At 36.0% G+C, this 20151-nt stretch overlaps 1 protein-coding gene across 7 annotated transcripts in view; it reads right to left on the minus strand.

Annotated features, from left to right (window-relative positions):
- Positions 1-20151, minus strand: part of EYA3 (EYA transcriptional coactivator and phosphatase 3) — a gene marked incomplete at both ends in the record, with an annotated part of 65076 nt that overhangs the window by 29863 nt on the left and 15062 nt on the right. For 3 of the 7 annotated variants that reach the window (XM_084243884.1, XM_084243879.1, XM_084243878.1), the window contains 4 exons: positions 2861-2998; positions 9731-9870; positions 12581-12647; positions 17092-17171. In XM_084243884.1, coding sequence (XP_084100010.1) covers positions 2861-2998; positions 9731-9870; positions 12581-12647; positions 17092-17171 — 425 coding nt within the window. Of the gene's footprint in view, positions 1-2860; positions 2999-9730; positions 9871-12580; positions 12648-17091; positions 17172-20151 lie in introns of those variants that run through there. The other 4 variants (XM_084243882.1, XM_084243881.1, XM_084243880.1 and 1 more) reach the window with 2 other exon arrangements.

The raw sequence follows: 20151 nt of genomic DNA on the forward strand, positions 1-20151 counted from the left end.
GAGGAGCCAACTGAAAGAGTTCCCAATGTAAGCTGGAACAATAAAATAAGCAGTACTGAATAACAATCTAAAAGGTAAAAATAAATAAACCCATAAACATGTGATTTATTAAATCTAATAAACAGGAGAGAAAAGAAAAATATCCTGTATGGAAAATCCCAAATATACCATGTAGCTACACCACTCTAAAGGAAGAGGAACATAAATCTTTATGTGCTGCACACAGTGACTTCTATCCCAAGAATACAGTATGGAAATGAAGGTGGGTGAGAGAGACAGTTACTTTTACAGGCGAGAAACTTGTCAAATACTACTTCAAACAAGTGATCAAAGCCAACATCCTAAGTCATAAGTCATGCTGACAATATGTACAGCTGACATGACATGATGGGTAATAAGCGTTTTACCTCTATGATCGTCCTCCTAAAAATCCACAATCCCAGACTAATCATGAAAACAAACAAAAAAAATCAGACAAATTCCAATAGCAGGGTATCTTACAGTGTATCTCAACCAGTATTCCTCAAAACTGTCACGGTCATCAAAAACAAGGGAAGTTTGAGAAACTGCTATCAAGAGTAATCTAAAGAGACATAACAATTAAATGTAACATGGTTACCTTAGATGGGATACTGGAACAGGAAAGGGACATTCAGGACTTTAAACCATGGACTTCATTAATAAAGTACGTATGGTAATAAATGCACCATTTTAATATAAGATGTCAAAAGTAGGGGAAACCAGGTACAGAGTGGAGGAATATATAGTTCTTTGTACTATCTGTTCAATTTTTCTGCATTCTAAAATATTCTAAAAAATAAAGTCTATTAATAAAAATAAATCTCCTGTCAGAGAATTTATAATATATTACCAATAATGAGTCCAAAAGCATTAGGTCTGAATTAAACTTAATTTTAGTTAAAATTAATTTTGAAATTTCTGAAATTAAATTTGCCATAAATATTAATTACTTAAATCCTCCCAATGAAGAAATAACCAGAGACTGGGTAACAGAGTCACAGAATTTTGAAAGAGATTGATAAAGAGAAGTCAGATCTACTTAATTAATGGGTTACATGAACATGTAATTAAGGGCAGTTCTTTATTTGGTACCACTAAGGTATAAACTAAAAAGATTTTGATTAGAGTTGTTCAAGTCAAAAGGAAAATTTAGTTTTTGAGATAACTTCCCTAGGGAAGGTTGCTATCAACTGGAATGCGATAAGGGTGACATTGCTATTTTGACACCTTAAAATTTTATATCAGTACAGTGTTTCTTGTTTGTATTCTGTGGGGTGAATGGGTAGTCAGGTACATAAAGGGAAAGAAGCAGTTCCAGATAGCTAATAGTCACCATCCACGCAAAAGGAAATGCAAAGTGGAGTTGAGAAGAATGATACTGTGAATGGAGAACCCAGGGAATTCAAAGTCCTATATACTACTAATATTTCATTTTAACCAATTGTTTAAACTTGTTTTTCACCATTTTCTCATCAGAATAAATGGCAAAATTGATTCCCTCATGGTCAGCTTTTATCTTAATGTCTATTTTATCTTAATGTCAAAATTCTGATGTAGTTAGACCCAAAAGGCCTATCAACCTACTTTATAAAAATGAAAGGGGCAGAGATGACCGAAGGTTATGTTCTTGGTGTTTGCTTTGGCAGCACAGATACTAATGGTGGAACGATATAGAGAAGATTAGTACAGCCCCTGCTAAGGGTGACACCCAAATTTGTGAAGTGTTGTTCCCTATCAAAAAACAAAGTCATGCTCTTGATTTTTTCCCACCAAATTGGTTCCCATTTTAGAAAGAAAGGAGAGGGGACAAAGAAAAAATGGAAAATAAATAAAGAAAAAGTAGGCCTGGTACACAATGTAAGAGATTAAAGTATCTCAGAGCAAGGTGTTAGTATAGTGGCCAGCTGCAGTACCTACTACTTCAAGCAGAAGTAATTCTCAAGTTATTTAGCTGGAAACTACTTGTAACTAAAAATCAAGTATTTTGTTTCATATAATCTTAAAGTGTTTTTTTTTTTTAATCACCAAAGTTCTTATATTAAGGTAAGTTTTAAGTTCACATCAAATCTTAATCAGATGTTTGTCACCTTGTCAGCCCTTTAGCACCCATTTTACAAGGAATAAAATTAAAAGGCTGAGAGACATCAGGAGAAAGGAGGCTGATGAGAAGCCAGGTACATTAATTTACAATCTGCAGCAAAGACAAATTGTCTGTACTGGATTTAAGGACAGTGAATTAGTTCCACAATGGCTTTTTGAGTTTTTTCATCTTCACTCCTAATAATCTTGGATGGAATCCTGACTTTTTAGAAGATGAACTCAGAAAAGTGAAGATGTTTAGAATTCAAGCTTTAATGTTTTGCTTTTAATCATGAAATAGAAATAAGACTGCTTTTGAGGAAGGAAAGTACTATCACTAAGTGGGGAAGGAGGGATGACAAAAACAGCAGAAAAGCAGCATCCACCTCACATTCTACTCTATTTGGACTTCATATAAAAGAAGTCAGCATGTACTATCCTATGGAGCATTCTTCTCATTTATAGCACAAAATTCCACCAAGAACAGACTAGAACAAAATCAGAGAGGTTTTATGGACATCAACATGCAAAAGAGATGGTTTCAATTCTACGAAACAGTTCACATTCAAAGGCTAAACTACTACCAAACCACACTCTCAGGTACAGGTTTGCCTAACACAAAATGCATGCACAAATGCAAACATCACCCCATTCTATTTTAGAAGTCAGAGCTCCTGTATTACCCAATTTGTTTGGAGATAGGTAGGTTAAAAACGTAAAACAGTAAGTTCAAAACACACACACAACCATGCCTATTTACCTTGAATGGGATAAGAATAATGTGCTGGGCTTGGCTGGCTTGTGGTTAGCCCTGTAGTGCAGGTAAGAACACTGTGTTGACTTGGAGATGGAGTCTGAATTAAACCACTTTCAGGTTTCATACCTGGCCACAATGCACCTGAATCAGATAAATTGTACCAATTACAAACAATACACTGTGACTGAAGAGTATGATTATGCTTTCAAATATCAGTCAGTAGGTTTAAAATCTAAATCTTAAATCAAAAATAAATTTGCTTGTAAGAGAAAAATACTGATTCTCCCATTCATAATATACCACAAGCAAATACAAGGTCAAAGAATTAGAGGGTAGGGTCAGAGAAACAAAATCTTCTCAAAAACCCCAATAGTGTTTTATATGTAAGTTCATTAGAATGGCTGGGGGAAAATGACCAAGGGTCACTGACACTCAAGTGGCATACTTCTTGTAAAGAGTGCCTGAGCATCAGGTACAGAAATCATTTATCTGCATTCTCAAGGTAGGGAGACATTCCACATAAGTTTAAATTTCACTTACCCATTAAACAAGCATCAAATTTTTCTAAGACGTATTAAGTACTTTTCTGCCTTTAATAAGCTGGTTATTTTGTCACCTTTGTTTCTTCTGATTAGGAAAGACATACCTGCTCATTTTATAAATTAAAAAAATTATAGAAGTATGTAATTTAGAAAAAGTCATATATTACCCCATCATCCATATTTAAGTACTAACAGTTTGCAGAAGTCACCCAGTTGTCTACTACATAGTTTTTTCTTCTTTTTAATAAAAATGGGATGCTATATGTACTGTTCATAATTTGCATTACCACATAATACCTCTGACAGACATCTTTCCATTTAGGACAAACAAATCTGTCTCATAATAACAGACAGCACAATTGTCACTTTTATCACAATGCTCTCAAGTGACAATCTTTCTAAAATACATGTATCTCCTTTCCTCCCTTCTTAGCAGGAAGGAAACAGTGAACATACCTTTGGATTTTCTCAGAATTATTGTTATAAAGATCAATACTGTGCTCTCTATATATGTATGTATGTATGTATGTATGTATGTATATATGTATATATATAACAGAGACATTCCCAGAGGCTACTGTGGTAAGGGAAGACAATTGCTTAGTAGTACTGAACAGAACTCAGTTATAATTCTATGATTTCTAGGTTCTTTTATACTTTATCTTTTTCTGTGACTTGCCAATTCTTTTTTTTTTTTTTTAATAGAGGCATGCTTTATTTATTTATTTGTTTGTTTGCTTTGTTTATACAAGCACTGGGTACAGTCAGAAGCGCGGGAGGGTGAAAGAATTCACCAGAGCCAGAGCGGGGAGCAGAGCAGGCAGAAGGACCGAAGTACACTGCTGAGGGGAGCAGCGGGCGGCAGGAGAGGTCTGCGCGCCATGCGGGACCCTCCTCTGGTGGCCGGGGAGCAGCCGGGGATCGAACCAGCACCGCAGAGGCTGCGGGCAGCTTCGCAACCCAGCGCTCAACCGCTGCGCCACCGGGAAGGCCCCAACTTGCCAATTCTTGACAATCTCTTGTCTCTGGTTGTATTCCCTTTTCATTTGCAATAAACTAGAGAACCATTAGCAAAGCTTTACTTTGACATGGAAACCGAAGGATATCCTTTGTGAGTGAATAATTTTTGCAATAATTTCGGCTATACAAAAGCCTATTTATTTTTTAAAAAAACCACAAATCTTAATGTCTGCTTTTTTGTTAACCACGGTTGCTGGATTAGTTTCAATGAAACTCATAATTAGATCCAGGAAGGTTCATTAAACACATTCCAGGTAAGAAATCAGTATCAAGGTCAGTTACAGCTTCTCATTTATTCCTAGTCTGATAAGGAGTTTATAGAAACATAATGCTTTGATAATGAGGTCTCTGCTTTCCCAGGGCACTGAGATACCTCAGTACAAGTCAGGTTTGTCAATTTGTTGATAAGTAAATATAAGAATAGTAAAGGGAAATGTGAAAATCTTAAAAGTTTGACAATGGGGCATGTTTACTACCTTGCCCAAACTCAAAGTCCAAAAAGAAAAGGTCAAATTCTTTTCTTACCTATTAGCCACACAAAATAACTTATTTCAGAGACTGAAAAATAGCAACATATCTAGTATGAATTAGGAGGGTTGTCCCCTCTCCCGATCCTTAATTCGTGATCATTTAAAGTCTTGTCCAGGTTAGTTACAGCCAAACTCCTTGCAATACCTGATTTTTTTTTTTTTTTTGCAATACCTGATTTTTAACAATAAAACTATTTGACAATGCTATTTTTAAAACATTTATGATGTAAAATTTGAATACCGGTGCCATGATTCTTGGTCATTGAATATCACATTTGAGTAAACAAATTATTACAAAGTCACCATAATTTTAAGATTTAATGTAATCAATGTGATTTTTTCCCCTAAGTAGGATCTGAACTTCAGGTGCAGATTTGTATACACATTTATTATTACACTACACTAAAATGCCATCTTATTAATAACAATAGTATTAATTGGAATGCATTACCAGTCTCATTATTTAATACATATTTTTAAAGTTTCAAAATGTAAAATGTCTCTAAAAGCTGGCCCTCAGGTTAAAAATTGGGGTCAAAAATGTCTGAGACAAGTAGGGGAAGAGCAAGTCTTGAATGTCTTTCTTCAGAAATATAGGAATAAAAGACAACATGGACACTGCCTCTAGTGTCACTGTAGCCTTGTTCTCTAAGCATATAAACAACTTCCCATAAAACCACTCTTCCCAGAATTCCGTGCAATAAGTACCATGACCAAACACTTTGGACTATAGGGCACTAATGCCCATTAGTGAATGAGGAAACCAAATTCTACTTTCCTGATCCTAGTCTACTGTTCTATGACTCTCCAGCAATAAGTCTATGCCTCTCCATACAAAGCTTCCCTGCTAATTGTAAGCACTGAGAACCTGATATGGAGCAACGGTGGGTCTAACAATGGTTGAGGGAAATCTGTTTCTGAGTGCTGTCCACCTGCTGCCCTACACTGGGGCCTATCACAAATACTATCCAAGTTTCTTGGCACAAATACTTCACTATGGTTAGTCACTAACCAATCTGAGCAGTTCAATTTATAGTAATATACAGCAGAGTAGTGGATAGAGAATATTAGTTTGGTTAGAAACTGAAGGACATGTTAATGCTAGGGGGGAGAAACACATGAAAGAACATCTTTGCTGATTCAGCAGCTTACTGGGATGAACTATTATAAATGCAAGTAATTTGAGTGCTTTCCCTAATTATGAAAGAAGCAGGTGTATATTATAGAGAGCTAGGAAAATAAAAAAGAAAAAGAGAAAACCACAGTCTCACCACACAGAAAAAATTATAGGCAGTTCTTAGTTTTGCACAGGATTGTGGTAAGTGAAACCTGTGCATGCTGGATCTGTGTTTTTGTTTGACATGGTTCTGTGGTAACAGATCAAATACGTATTGCCTGTACTGTTAACATACATATTTTTTCTTCCAAATTATGCTCTATGCAAATATTTTTAAAAGTACTAAATACATATTAATATTGTGCTCAGTTTTACATACTGTTTATCAATTAATAATAATAGTTTTCTGAAGATGTTAAATTTTTTTAAGAATATGATTTACAATTGCACAGCTTTCCATTTTATGGTTATATTTCAAGTTAACACATATCTTTAGATTTAATGTATAGGTTTTTGACAATATCTTTGCTATTATAATAATGCTATGATGAATATCTTGGTTAGTATATTTTGTAGGTAAGTTCCATAGGATACCACGGATTGTAATTAGTTTCACAGGATAAATTGCCATGGAATTACTGAGGAAAATGATATAAACATCCTTCAGGCTTTAAATATATATCGGCAAGTCTATATCTCACATTAAAGTTCTTTTAAAAGGAGTTATAACAGAGTCAGCTGAAGGGCATATTTAATGAGAACCTCAAAATAAATGTGTATCCTTTTCCTCATACATATGCATTTAAAACACGGGAAATTAAACCTCTAATATTCTTTCTTCTATCCCATCATGTTTCTGTTTAGCTCTGGAAAGAATATAACTACTATTCCTTTACTTTCAAAGATTATTCACAATATTGATTTCCAAGATTTCCTCTAGTCTTTTTTTTTTTTTTAATAGAGGCATGTTTATTTATTTATTTGTTTGTTTGTTTTGTTTATACATGCACTGGGTACAGTCAGAAGCGCGGGAGGGTGAAAGAATTCACCAGAGCCAGAGTAGGGAGCAGAGCAGGCAGAAGGACTGAAGTACACTGCTGAGGGGAGCAGTGGGCGGCAGGAGAGGTCTGCGCGCCATGTGGGACCCTCCTCCGGCGGCCGGGGAGCAGCCGGGGATCGAACCGGCGCCGCAGAGGCTGCGGGCAGCTTTGCAACCCAGCGCTCAACCGCTGCGCCACCGGGGAGGAGGCCCTCCTCTAGTCTTTTTCCTTCAAAAGCACGAAGCTTTTAATTTCAAACTATGAGACCATCATTTTTATATAGACCCCAATTTATGTATAGTTCTGGACATAAACAGCTGTGTTCTATTTTAATGCCAGGCATTTACTAATTGTGATCTTGGGGTGTCACTTAATACTTCTAAGCCTCAATTTTCTCAGCTATGAAAAGGGATAATGCTGCTTGCTTCTTAGACCTGGTCTGAGGATTAAATGAGACAATAATGTAAAATATGAAGCACTTATTTTTAGCATACTAGTTAGTATACTAAATACTCAACAGATATTAGGAAATAGCACTACACTGACATTTTTCTGAAGTCTTGTATATATGCAACAAAATAGCAGACTAGCTAACACAGTCTTAGTGTTAATATGTGGCATTAAGATGACAAAATGCATCAAAATTTTTACAAAAAGAAATCAACTGTTGTATTATATTTAAGTGAATACACAAAATTACAAATCATGTTTAAACACAAGAAAGTTTTAAAAAGTTAGAAAAATTACAAACATCTTTGTAATTTTTATAAATTCTGAGAATATGACATATCTATCATCCAATTACCCAAACATAAATCTCTCTCCAGTAAGTCTCACATATTACTTAAAGTCAAATTAGGCCAATGATTACCTGTCTCTCTCTCTCTCTCTCTCTCTCTCTGGATTAATGATAGAAGAATTTGTGAAATGTCTCCCTTGTCCCCAAATATTAAACAACAGATTAGTAAAAAAGCCTATTAATACCAATACTGTATTTCATTATAATATAAGCACAGTTTAATTTTTTACAGGGATTTTATCTATTTTATAGAATTTTCTTTTTTTTTAAACAAGGAAAATGCAGTGGTCATAAAATAAACTAAGACCTACATGCACCATGGCATTATGCTAATAATTTCATAAACTGAGTTCAAAGATAGGTGTTTTATTTAATATTGAACAGTAGGAATCAACAACTGTTCAAAAATGTCATAAAGACCCTGGGTGTGCTAATAATAAATTCAAATAAAAACAGAGGGTAAACAATAACTATCAATGGCTGCTGCTGAAAAATTAGCTTTAATATAAGCAAAAAGAAATAAGCACAGATATATTTACACAGAGTTCTGCTTCCAAAAGGACTATCAGGTTTGGCTGGTTAAATATATCATAAATCTAAGACTTCAGTATGCTGGCTGACAGTGACAGGCATGAATGCATGGACATACACCTGGGGAAACAAAAGCATTTCTATCTCCCTTAGCTGATGAAGTTAAGTCTTGCTATCATTAAACATAACCCCAGTTTTTTGTTTCTAACAGTTACCAGGAGCCAAGGAATCTAAGAAGCCCGAAAGTAAGAAAGCTGTTACTATCCTAAAAGTCTAACCAAAGAGGCCAAGAGAAGCAGGAAAGTAAAAATCAAAAGTAGGCACCACGAATACATCTAGCATATGCAGTAATCTGTTTAGAAAATTTTAAATCTCTGAAATTTATTATATTCTAACCAGCTTGCTTTCCCAGCTTGTTTCAAAAAAGGATAAATGTATATAATTTTATTAACACATTACATACTTTATTTTTGAAAGCAAGAAGTTCAAATTATTAGATATGGAGACAGATAGGAAAGCTCTCTGAAGGGGGGGGGGGCGAGCAGATAGCTCAACACATTATATTATTTTAAAATGATACGGCATTCTCTCAATTTTCTGACACCAACTCTATGAAAGCAGGGAAGGAAAAATGAAGTATACTGTATATATCCAACAATTTACACTCACAGAAAAATCAGCACAGCTATTAAGTATCTGAAGAAATGAAAACTGACTTCCAGCAAATAAATCACTATAACTCATATCTATACATAAAACCCCAAACAAAACTCAATGTACATAACAGTTATAAGAATTGGAGATTTTCATAGGGAATTGGGGGGGGAAAGGAGAGCGATACTGACAAGAGGGGGAGTATTGGGATAGAGGGACTGAAAGAAAGAACTTAGAAGGCATATTCTATTTGGATATTTCGATTATCTGCTTTTAAGAAGAAACTGACCATCTCAAAATATATTTATTATGTTTACTTAACCATGGTACTCTGTATTGTCAAATCATCACTCCTCAAAGATTCCCAGCTTTACAGTGAAGACTTAATACCTTAGAAATAGTTAAATTTTGGTAGATAAACAAATGACTATTGAAAGGCTAATTATATAACATGTATCAACTATACTGATGTAAAGTTGCATACCCAACTTCTATCACACCTTTAACTGAGTAGGTAATCTGCAAAGAGCAACCTGGCTCTTAACTTTCTTGATTAGTCATGTTTTGTGAGGGGAAAGATCAAAGTTTCTGGGGAATAAAAACAACATTTTTAGAAACTGCTTACAATAGGATGCCTTACCAAAAGGAGGTAGTCCATACGTTTGGGTTGCCTGAGGGTAGACAGCATAGGGTTGTGACTGCTGTAATGTCTGGTACTGAGTCTGCCCAGGGTAAGCAGTTTCCGAAACAGGAACTGAGAGGATATGTGCATAAGGAGGTCTAGAAAAGTTCAAGAAAACAAAAATTTTCATGTATAATTTGTTTTATAATGGAAAAAAAGGGGAAAGAACTAACACCACTAGCAGCAAAGAACCAGCAATGAGGAGACTAATCACCCACATAAAATGTCTCTTACTATGGTTAAAAAGTAGAGCCATTTTCTCCTTTCGAGGTTCTATCATCATCTATCTAAGGAACAATTTTATGAAAAGTTTTATAGCTTCAAATATCCTCCTAAATTTCAATTATTATCTTATAAACATCTGTGGTGTGCTATGTGCAAGGACCTATGTGAGATACAAGAATGGGAAAAACTGGTTAGAATAGAATTGGCAATTGGCTCTCATTCTCAATTAGCCCTGTGGGCCAAACTAAGGTTCTGAGAAGAAAAGTGGGACTTAGAAAAGAGTTTTGAGGCTGGTAACCATATTGGGAGTAGGGAGAGGCCCCAATATCTTCAGATCAAGTGTACAAAACAGGAATCAGGTAATTAATAAAACCTGGGAAGACCTAGAGAGGACTCAAATTTCCCAGTGATATTTTAGCCAGAATATACGAGTATTAGTTGATACTAACCACATCAGAGTTAGCTGGGAGTTTTAATTCAGCAGTGAAATTTCTGGGACTTCAGATTAGTTAGAAGACCTGGCCATTTCATCCATGCAATAAGATGGTCCCACATTTTATGCACTAAATTTTTAAATACCAGTGATTTTACTGGGTGAGTCACACCATACTTATAATACAGGAAAACGTGTTTTATGGGCCATTGTAAGTCATAACATAAAAATACTGGGGCTGGGGATGTTTCAGAGGGGAAAAGATTTTTTTCAATTTGTGGGAAGAGAAAAAAGAAGGTTATCAAGAAATGGTATGTGAGCTCACTAAAAGATTTGCAGAGATGGGAGAGACAGGGTGTTATAAGTAAAGGTAAAAACTCTGGCAAAGGTAGAGAGGAAGGAAAGCAAGGGTTTTACTGCAAGGAGCCTATATAATAAGGGAAGTATACAAAGGGAAGGAAAATAACAAGAGAAACAGTGAAAACCTTGAACACCAGGCTAAAAGACTTCACACAAATTTAAAACAACCGGGAGTCACTGAAACTGTTGAGCAAAGAGTGACAAGATCAGAGTTGTTCTTTAATAAAGACTAATTTGACACTGCTTGTAAAATAGATTAGAAGGCGGGAAGGATGGAAAAGGTGGTCCAATAAAAAAAAAAAACTTAAAATGCAAGGATTCAGGTAAGAGGTTAAGGAGATAAGGTACAGCTTAGTAAGGTGCACTTTTTTTTTAGATGCATGAATGGACTTGGAATATGCAACATATTCGTGTCTCAGTAAATTCTAAGAGACCAAATAAAAAAGTTTTATCTTCTTAGCCAGATCTGAGACCAGAAAAATTTCAGGTTATAGTTGTACTCAAGACACATGGGGATTGAGTAAAAATCTTTTTTTTTTTTTTTAAATTTTATTTATACAAGCACTGGGTACAGTCAGAAGCGTGGGAGGGTGAGAGGATTCACCAGAGCCAGAGCAGGGAACAGAACAGGCAGACTGATTGAAATACACTGCTGAGGGGAGCAGCAGGCGTGGCAGGAGAGGTCTGCGCGTCACGTGGGACCCTTGCTGGCATCCAGGGATCGAACCGGCACTACAGAGGCTGCAGGCAGCTTTGCAGCCCAGCCCTCAACCGCTGCGCCACCAGGGGAGGCCCAATGAGTAAAAATCTTAATGACCTCAAGGGGACTTATCTCCATATATGTTAAAGATCATAATATCCTTTCATATAGTATCTCTAGAATACAAAGTATTTTTGTGTTGCTTTCATAATGATCTCAGAAAATAGATTCTGTCATATCACAGAAACAGAAAACCACACAAAAATGAATAGCCCAAAATTAGTGTTGATAGTAGATAAGAATTTGGAAAACTCACTGAGTTGACTTTTCAGTTTACTTTTTAACTGATGCAAAATTCAGGTTACAAGTAGACACAAAAAGGAAAAAAAAATGCATTTCTTTTTATATTAATCCTATAGGCTTCACTTAGCCCTGTTATAATTTCTTTATATATCCCTCATCTATAAGCATGTAAGAATACATCCTACTTTAATAAAGCACACCTTATGCATCTCTGATGTATGGGTTCACTCAATCAATGCACCACTGGTGATGGCTCTGTATAAACACTGTTTCACCTATTCATATTGAGATAATTAACTTGGTGGATTGTAAATGCTGATCTTATTCCATAAAGACCCAAAATGTTGCCTCTTAGTGAGGTCAACCTGAAAAGCTCATCTAATTTTTATGAGCCCTATTTTACCTTTCTAAAATAAGAAATTGAAGAAGGATTAGTCTGAGAAGTCCCAGTCTGAGTCTGGCTTGAGCTATTTTTTTAGGTCTGTGTATGAGAGTAAAGGAAAAAGAGAATAAAAAGAGGTTAATCAATGATATTCTTTGATCATTAACACTATTTTGCATTTCCAGTGACTATTCATTCAGCGTGAGCTTCTGGGCAACAGTGATCTATTCCACGTAACCATCTACCTTTCAAAAGGATGTTACGCAGACTCTACATTTAGAGGCCCAAGAGAACAAGAGAGGAGAAAGTAAGTTACATATCAACTTAATAGTTAAATAAAGTTAAAATCTGCAATGAACCTAGAGAGAAAGCATATAGATTTTTAAAAATAATTCATCAACTTACTTTGCAGAATACATTTGTGAGGTATAATCATTGGATGAGCGAGGGATGTAATCGGTGCATGTCATAACTGAAAGACAGATATCACCAAGTATAAAGTTAGAACACTTCAAAACTGAAATGGGAAAGCTGCATCTCTCACTGTATAGTCTTTCAAACTAAATAACAGATACAGCTTGGACATCAGAAATTTAGAAAGACTATACAGTTACATATCGGATTTAGAGACTTTAGAAAAGCAAAAGAAGCTTGAGTGAGGGGTCTGGAAAAGAGCAGAAAGTTAGTACTAACTGATCCTGACCTTCATGCATCACTGATCTGTCACTTCAATGAAAAAGATGAAGCAGGGCCTCCCCTGGTGGCGCAGCGGTTGAGCGCTGGGTTGCGAGGCTGCCCGCAGCCTCTGCAGCGCCAGTTCGATCCCCAGCCACCGGCGAGGGTCCCACAAAAAAAAAAAAAAAAAAAAAAGATGAAGCAAACTGGCAGTTTGCGCCTAAACTGGCAGTTGTACTCACAGGCAAACTTCAAAAGCAAGGGAACTGTCCATAGCTAGGAAACTACACTGTACTACTTCAGTTTATTCATTTTTTGTATGCTTGCTCTATTTGTAGTAAAAAGCCGTAAGAATGACTTACAAGAAGTGCCCAATTTTATTTGAAAATTACTGTGGATAGTCAGCAGCAAAAAAGATGAAAGTATGCTTCTATACTACTATTTTTTCAGCTATGTAGAAAAGGCTTTAAGTTGAGCAAGGCAGAGATAGACCTGAGGAAGTGATGTGATGCTCTGATGAATCATCAGGTAGAGACTTTCCCAGCTAGTGCCCTCATGATCCCATGACTACTTCATCTAGAACTACTGCTGTGAAGGCTTGACTCTCATGATTCCATCTGGGGTAAGTCTGATAAATATTCAACTCAAGTTAGAGCAGAACCCTATTAATTAGGTATTAATTCAGTCTATGTTGTGGAAAGTCACATCATAAAGCGCTTCTATGAGATTTCTCAACTATTCAAGAAACTTCCTCCAAAATCTGTAGGTTGCTTTACAATCAATGAAGACATTAACTAATGGTGAACTAATCTTGTCTACCTAAGTTCTGAGCGCCTCATCCAAAAAGGGAAATCCGTTAAACAGCAGATGGGGGGCCAATTCATGCCCAAAAGTAAAACAAAACAGTATCTGTGAATTTATCATAGAAGATCTTGTCTACTGTCATTGTTCAAGGTCTTTAAAAATAATTACTGGGAATTTGCAGATCACATTCATCCACAATCACTTTGACAGAAAGGAACATCTCATTTAGATCTAAAATTCCCAGCACCCGTCACACAGGATGTAAGGTAAATTCATCTGAATTCTGCATGGTGACTCATGCGCTGCTGACAAGTATTTTCAAAAACCCAAACTCTTCTCTTCCTCTGCTTTAATCTAGCTCTAGAAGAGACTAACAAAACATTCTGGGAAATGTAGGCCAATTTTTCCTTCCCTGGAGAATGAATTGTCCTTGATCTTTGCAGTTCTTGGGAATCAAGAAAGAATTAGAATCAAGACATAATTGCTCTTATACTGGAATAGTAGTAGTGGAGATGAGGTAAAACCTTGAATTTTTTAAAGGTAAAACAAACAGGACATTCTGATAGATTTGTACGTAAGGAATAAGGAATACAGGATGATTTACAGGTTTTCAGTTTTATCAACTGGAGGAATAGTGACGCCACTTTCTACATTGGGGGATTCTGCGGCTAGAATAGATTTGATGGGGACAAAGCAATAAATAGCTTTCACAAATTTTAAGTATAACCTTTCAGACATCTAAGTGGAGATGTCTAATAGGGAGCTGACTATACAAACTAAACTGGGGGAGAAGTCAGCTGGGAATATAAATACGGAATTTATTAAAAATGTTTAAGATATTTAAGGAAATGTAATAGATGAGAGGATACGGAAAGAGAAAAAATATGGTGGACTAGAAACAAATTCTGAGGCCCACCAAAAGAGTTCAGACAAAAGGGTGAGGAAACAAAAAAGGTGGGAGGAAAAGCATTAAGAGGCAGAATATGAGGAGAGAACTGTCTACTAGAACCAGTACTTTCAGTTACTAAAACTAACGATCTTGACAAAAACAATTTCATTGGAAGAGTGCGAAAAGAAGCTAAATTTCAAAGGGTTGAAGAGTAAGTGGAAGTTGAGAAAACAATTGAGGATGATTCTTTCAGCAGTTCCAATGGTCACGGAACAAAGAGGGTTTTTAATTTCTGTTTTCAGATGGTGAATACTGCATCATCTCTTTACTGACAGAAAAGAATATGAGAATATAGGAGTGGTGTTAGGATAACTGCACTATCAAAGTCCTTGGGGAAGATGAGAAAAGGATAGAATACGGAACAAAAATAAAAGGCCTTAACTTTGACAGCAGCAAGAATGTTATTTTTTCCATTCTAATAAGAATGAAGCAAGAACACATGGTTACAACCATAGGTAGGTTTGAAGATCTGCTAGTGGTGGGATGTAAAGGAGTTTTTTGCCTGACAGCTTTTTTTTTTTTTTTAACAGATTTCAGGGTTTGTTTTTTATTAAGAGCTAGGGTATAGGCCCGAGGTAGTGGGGGCGGGGGGAGGAGGGGGAGGAAGGTGAGAGGATTCACCAGAGACAAGGTGGGGCGCAGAACAGGCAGACTGACTGAAATACACTGCTGAGGGGAGCAGTGGGCGAGAGAGGAGAGGTCTGCTGTGCCATGTGGTCAGCTCTCTAGCTGGGGATCAAACTGTGCTGCGGTAGCTGCCAATAGCTTCATAGTGTTGAGACTTAACCCATTGCACCACCAGGGAGGCCCTGTCTGACAGCTTCTATTTGAGAAGGAGTTATCAATAAGAAGAGGGAACAGTAAACGAGCAGAGTGCTTTGAAAGGAAAAGAAGTGGTGTGAAATATTAAATGGTAAAACTCATCAGGGAAATGTAGTAGGATTTCTAGCTTGAGGCCCTATGATCATGACTAAGGTGCAAATAGTCAGCTGGGTATATAATTTTATACAATGGTGTTTAGTTATTTGCATGGACTTACAGAGAAGGACTTACAGAGTTTGATTAAATTAGGGATAGCATTTAACAAGGCAAAATTATTGAAGGTATTTGTATAGTAATTTATAATAAAGGATCATAACATCTATCTTGAGTAACAAAGAAAATGAAGACAAGAGGACTAAGATGGGTATTGGATATGCCTCTTACACAGATGTTGAAATCACCAAGAACAGTGAGTTTAGATGGAGAAGAAAATAAAGATTTAAAGCAGAATGACTAAGAGGAGCTTGGCCTGAGGTTTAAAAAAAAAAAAAAATGTTGCAGGAGACATACATATAGACTTCAAAGAAACTAGTTTTTGAAGGAAAGGAGGGAAGAGAAATTATATGGAAGTAGCAAAAAAATGCAATTTATTTCCTGGCCTTGGAGTATGTAAGGGAAATATCTTTTTTTCTGGGGATGCATGGGACATTTGAAAAAGAGGAGATGCTTTCAACTAATTAGAGAAATATCCCACAGCATGAACGGTTTTGCATATGTACCAGAATCATCTAGCTAACTTCTTGAAATGCAGATTCCCATCCACATGAGATCTACTGAATGTTATCTCTGAAGATGAGGTTGGACTTCTCCATTACAAATAAGCACTCCAGTTGATTCCTGGATATGCTAGCTTTTGAGAACCACTGGAACAATTACTTAAAGAAATAATATATACACCTAATACCTTTTTTAAAAAGTCACGCTGTTTGTTAATACATGGGAAATACGTAAGATTAATCACAATCACACTGAGAAGAAATAGTTCCAAAACAAAGTAACTTTTCTTGTAAATGTCTAACATAATTTTTTTCATCTTTTTAAAGTGTGGCAAAATATGGAACAGTATAGCTATTTTATTTCAGAAGGACTACTTGCCATATGGGGAAACTTTAGGGAAAATAAGTATGCTAGGGAACGCCAATGTCTCCGCAGACAAAAAAATCCCAGAACACCCTACAACTTTTTGTCTAATGTAGAATATAACTTCTATAGGAGGTGAGGGTTGGTTAAATGGAGGGTATATTTAATTGATCTGGATATCCTTTAGGGCCCAGTATCAATATTAGGTTCTCAGAATGGTTTTTCCTTTTTGGCCTAGATTGATAATCATTTGATTATTAGAAAGATGGAAAAATATCAGGTCTGAGGAGCAGTCAGAGATAGGCACATTTAACTTCACAACATCCAACTTCTGATCAAAAATGAAATCATCAAGTGTGACTGCTTGGGTTGGTAGATTTCATATGATTTTGTTCCTCAGTTGGTATGTCAATAAAGTTTACAAGACAGGACAAGGATGAACACACACACACACACACACACACAGAATGCAAAGCCTTCTGGAGATTCTGGGACAAACAAGCCAATCAGTGAAATCAGATTTTTAAAGAAAACCATCACTTAATTATAAAAATACTTCTGTCATTCATAGAATATGGTTACTTACTTTCCTCTGACATGGCAAGATTTGAAGCAAGGCTTGAAGTTTCAGGTTTCTGATCACTGACTTCAGGGTTGCTTACTTGACTGGGAAAACCAAAATAATTACATTAGCCCGAGTGATTTGCTAATCACTAGAAGTGATGAAATCAAACTCATTTCTCCTAGTCTATACAAGTAAGAGACAAAGTGATTCTTCTTTATGGTATTCTTAGCTTCTAGCAGCTACATGAAGAGCTAGTGCCCTGTCTAATGCCCTCAGCATCCTACTGTTCTTTCTCATGTCCCTAGACCCATTTAGCTTTTATATCACTTGGAAATCCTGCTGTTATGGGCAAGCCACACCTTCTCTAAAGACCATGTGCTAAGAGAAAAACTCCACAACTAACACTGCTGTTTATTTCCAAAGCATCAAAGGAAAGCAGAGTCCTCATTTCAAGCAGTGGTTCTCACAACCATGTGAGTTGTTTTCCCAAATGATACATGCTTGCTTCCAAGAAGGGGTTCTTGCTTCCAGGAAGTGCCTTAAAATGGTTCATTCATTATTTCTCTTCTTTCCCAATAAAAAATTTTTGTTTGACTTATTATTATATACAAGACTGAGCAACATCTTTCCTAATAGCTTAGAAGGAAAATTAAGAGACACCATGAAAACATTATCATGTAAACGTTACAATTCTGATTGTTTTAGAGGTATACACTTTCCCCCTCTAGGCGGTGTTATTACAACATCAAGATTCTTAATATTGTATGAAATTTGCTATCACTACATTGTTGTTCGGTAAAAGTAACATGTTTCCTAGTTTTTCTAATAAAATAAGTACAATAGAAGAATCTTCTTTTTTTCCTTTAGATTGAGGTAACATTGGTTTACAACATTATTTGTTTCACACCTCTTCAAATGTATGTTATCACACCATGCCCTCCACCACACCACAGTCCATTGGACTCCCTCCACCCTGTGCTCACCCTTCTCTGGTAACCTCAATTCTGCAGTCAGAATCCAGTGGTTTAGTTTGGTTTTTGTTTTCTCTGTTCCTGTTTTATTTCTTTATATTCCACATGAGTGAAATCATCCATATTTGCCTTTTTCCTTTTAACTTATTTTGCGCATAATGCCCTTCAGTTCCCTCCATAACGTTACAAATGGCAAGATTTCATATTACTTACACATACAGGTCCCATATACCATATCTTCCTTATCCAATAGTCCACTAATGGGAATTTAGGTTGTTTCCCTATCGTGGCTATTGTAAATAATGCTCCAATGAGTATATGTAATACACATATTCCATATATGGATTGGTGTTCTTATAGTCTTTAGATTCCTAGAATTGCTAGGTCATATAGTAGGTATATTTTTGACTTTTTGAGGAAACACCATACTGTTTTTCATAGAATGCACCAATTTACATTCCATCAACAGTGTATGAGGGTTCCTTTTTCTCCGCACCTCACCAACATTTGTTGTTGCTAGTCTTTTTGATACAAGTCATTCTCATACGTGTGAGGTGATTATGCTTTTGATTTGCATTTCCCTAATAAGTGATGATGAGCAACTGTGCCTTTGGCCAGCTATAAATTGTCTTTGGAGAAGTGTTTATTCAGATCTGCCATTTTTTGATAGGGTTATTTGCTTTTGTTGTTGTTGAGTTGTATGAGTTCTTTATACATTCTCGATGTTAACCCCTTCTCAGATGTATGATATGCAAATATTTTTGTCTATTCAGCAGGAAGTTTCTTCATTTTAATGGTAGTTTCTTTTGTTGTGAAGCTTTTCAGTTTGATGGATCCCCATTTGTCAATTTTTGCTTTTGTCTCCTTTGCCATTAGAGTTGAGTACCCAAACACATCTCTAAAGTTAATGTCATGAAGTATTTTGCCTATGTTTATATAGGTTTCAGGTCTTAAATCCAAGTCTTTAATCCATATTGAGTTAATTTTTGTGAATGGTGTGAGAATTTCATTTTTTCACTTATGACTATTCAGTTTTCCCATATGTCAGACATTTAATGTTGGGAAGATTGTCATTGAAATTCTGGAATGGACATTATTTTTTCATCTCTCACAATGTTCTCCTTTTTCCTTTTACCTTACTTTCCACCCTCAGTTATTCCCTCTTCTACCAGTATAGCACACCAGATAAGAGTTAAGAGTCTAGAGCTAGATTACTTGAGTCGATATTCCACTCTGCCAGTACTTAGCTTTATGATCTTAGGCAAGTCACCGAACTTCTTTTGCCCTAGTTTTCTTCAGCACCAATGAGGAATAACAGAACCTAACTCAGAGTTCTTATAGGGATTAATGAGTTAATCTGTGAAAAGAACTTACAGCAAAGACTAGAACAGAACAAGTATAACTGTAGCTTGTATTACTATATTACAACTTCCTCCCAACCCACACCTCCTTCCCACATTCATACTCCCTAGAAAGAAATTTGCTTTGTTGTTCTACATGCTAGGGAGTAGAGGACACTGTACCAGATGTCCCATATCTTGGTAAAGATAAGACAAGTGTTAAGAGTAGTTTCTACACAGCAAAATTTTCAAAAGAAATGTTACTTTAAAAAGTTCACAGCACCAAAATTCTCAAAGTTCTCATATCATTACTAGATGGAATTCTAATATTCACGAATGGTAACAGTTTCTTTTTCCCTAGTATATTCAAAATGCTTGAAATTTCCCCCCTCAGATTAATTTTCAAAGCTAAACCCCCAGATGTTTGTCTCTTTAATCAAATACCTAAGAATTAAAGGGCAGGAGTGAAAAACTCAACTGAGTAATTATATCAAAGTTTCCCAAATTGCCCTAATATAGTTATCTAAATAATTGGCAATAATACAGACTGCTGGATCCTCTCATGTCTAATTAAATAGGTTTTCAAGAAGGGTATAAATAAAGCTGAACAAGAAATTCACATTATGTTTACAATGATTTGTTGTCTTCTGTGTATATTTGAGTAGGTCTAGGATTCACTGTTACCCCCACTGGTAAAGGACTTTTTAGATCCTTTATCTTAGAAGATGAATTTATATAGTCTGATATACAATATACCAGTTCCTAAAGTC

The sequence above is a fragment of the Talpa europaea genome (genome assembly GCF_964194135.1).
Source record: "Talpa europaea genome assembly, chromosome: 9".
Classification (NCBI taxonomy): Eukaryota; Metazoa; Chordata; class Mammalia; order Eulipotyphla; family Talpidae; genus Talpa; species Talpa europaea.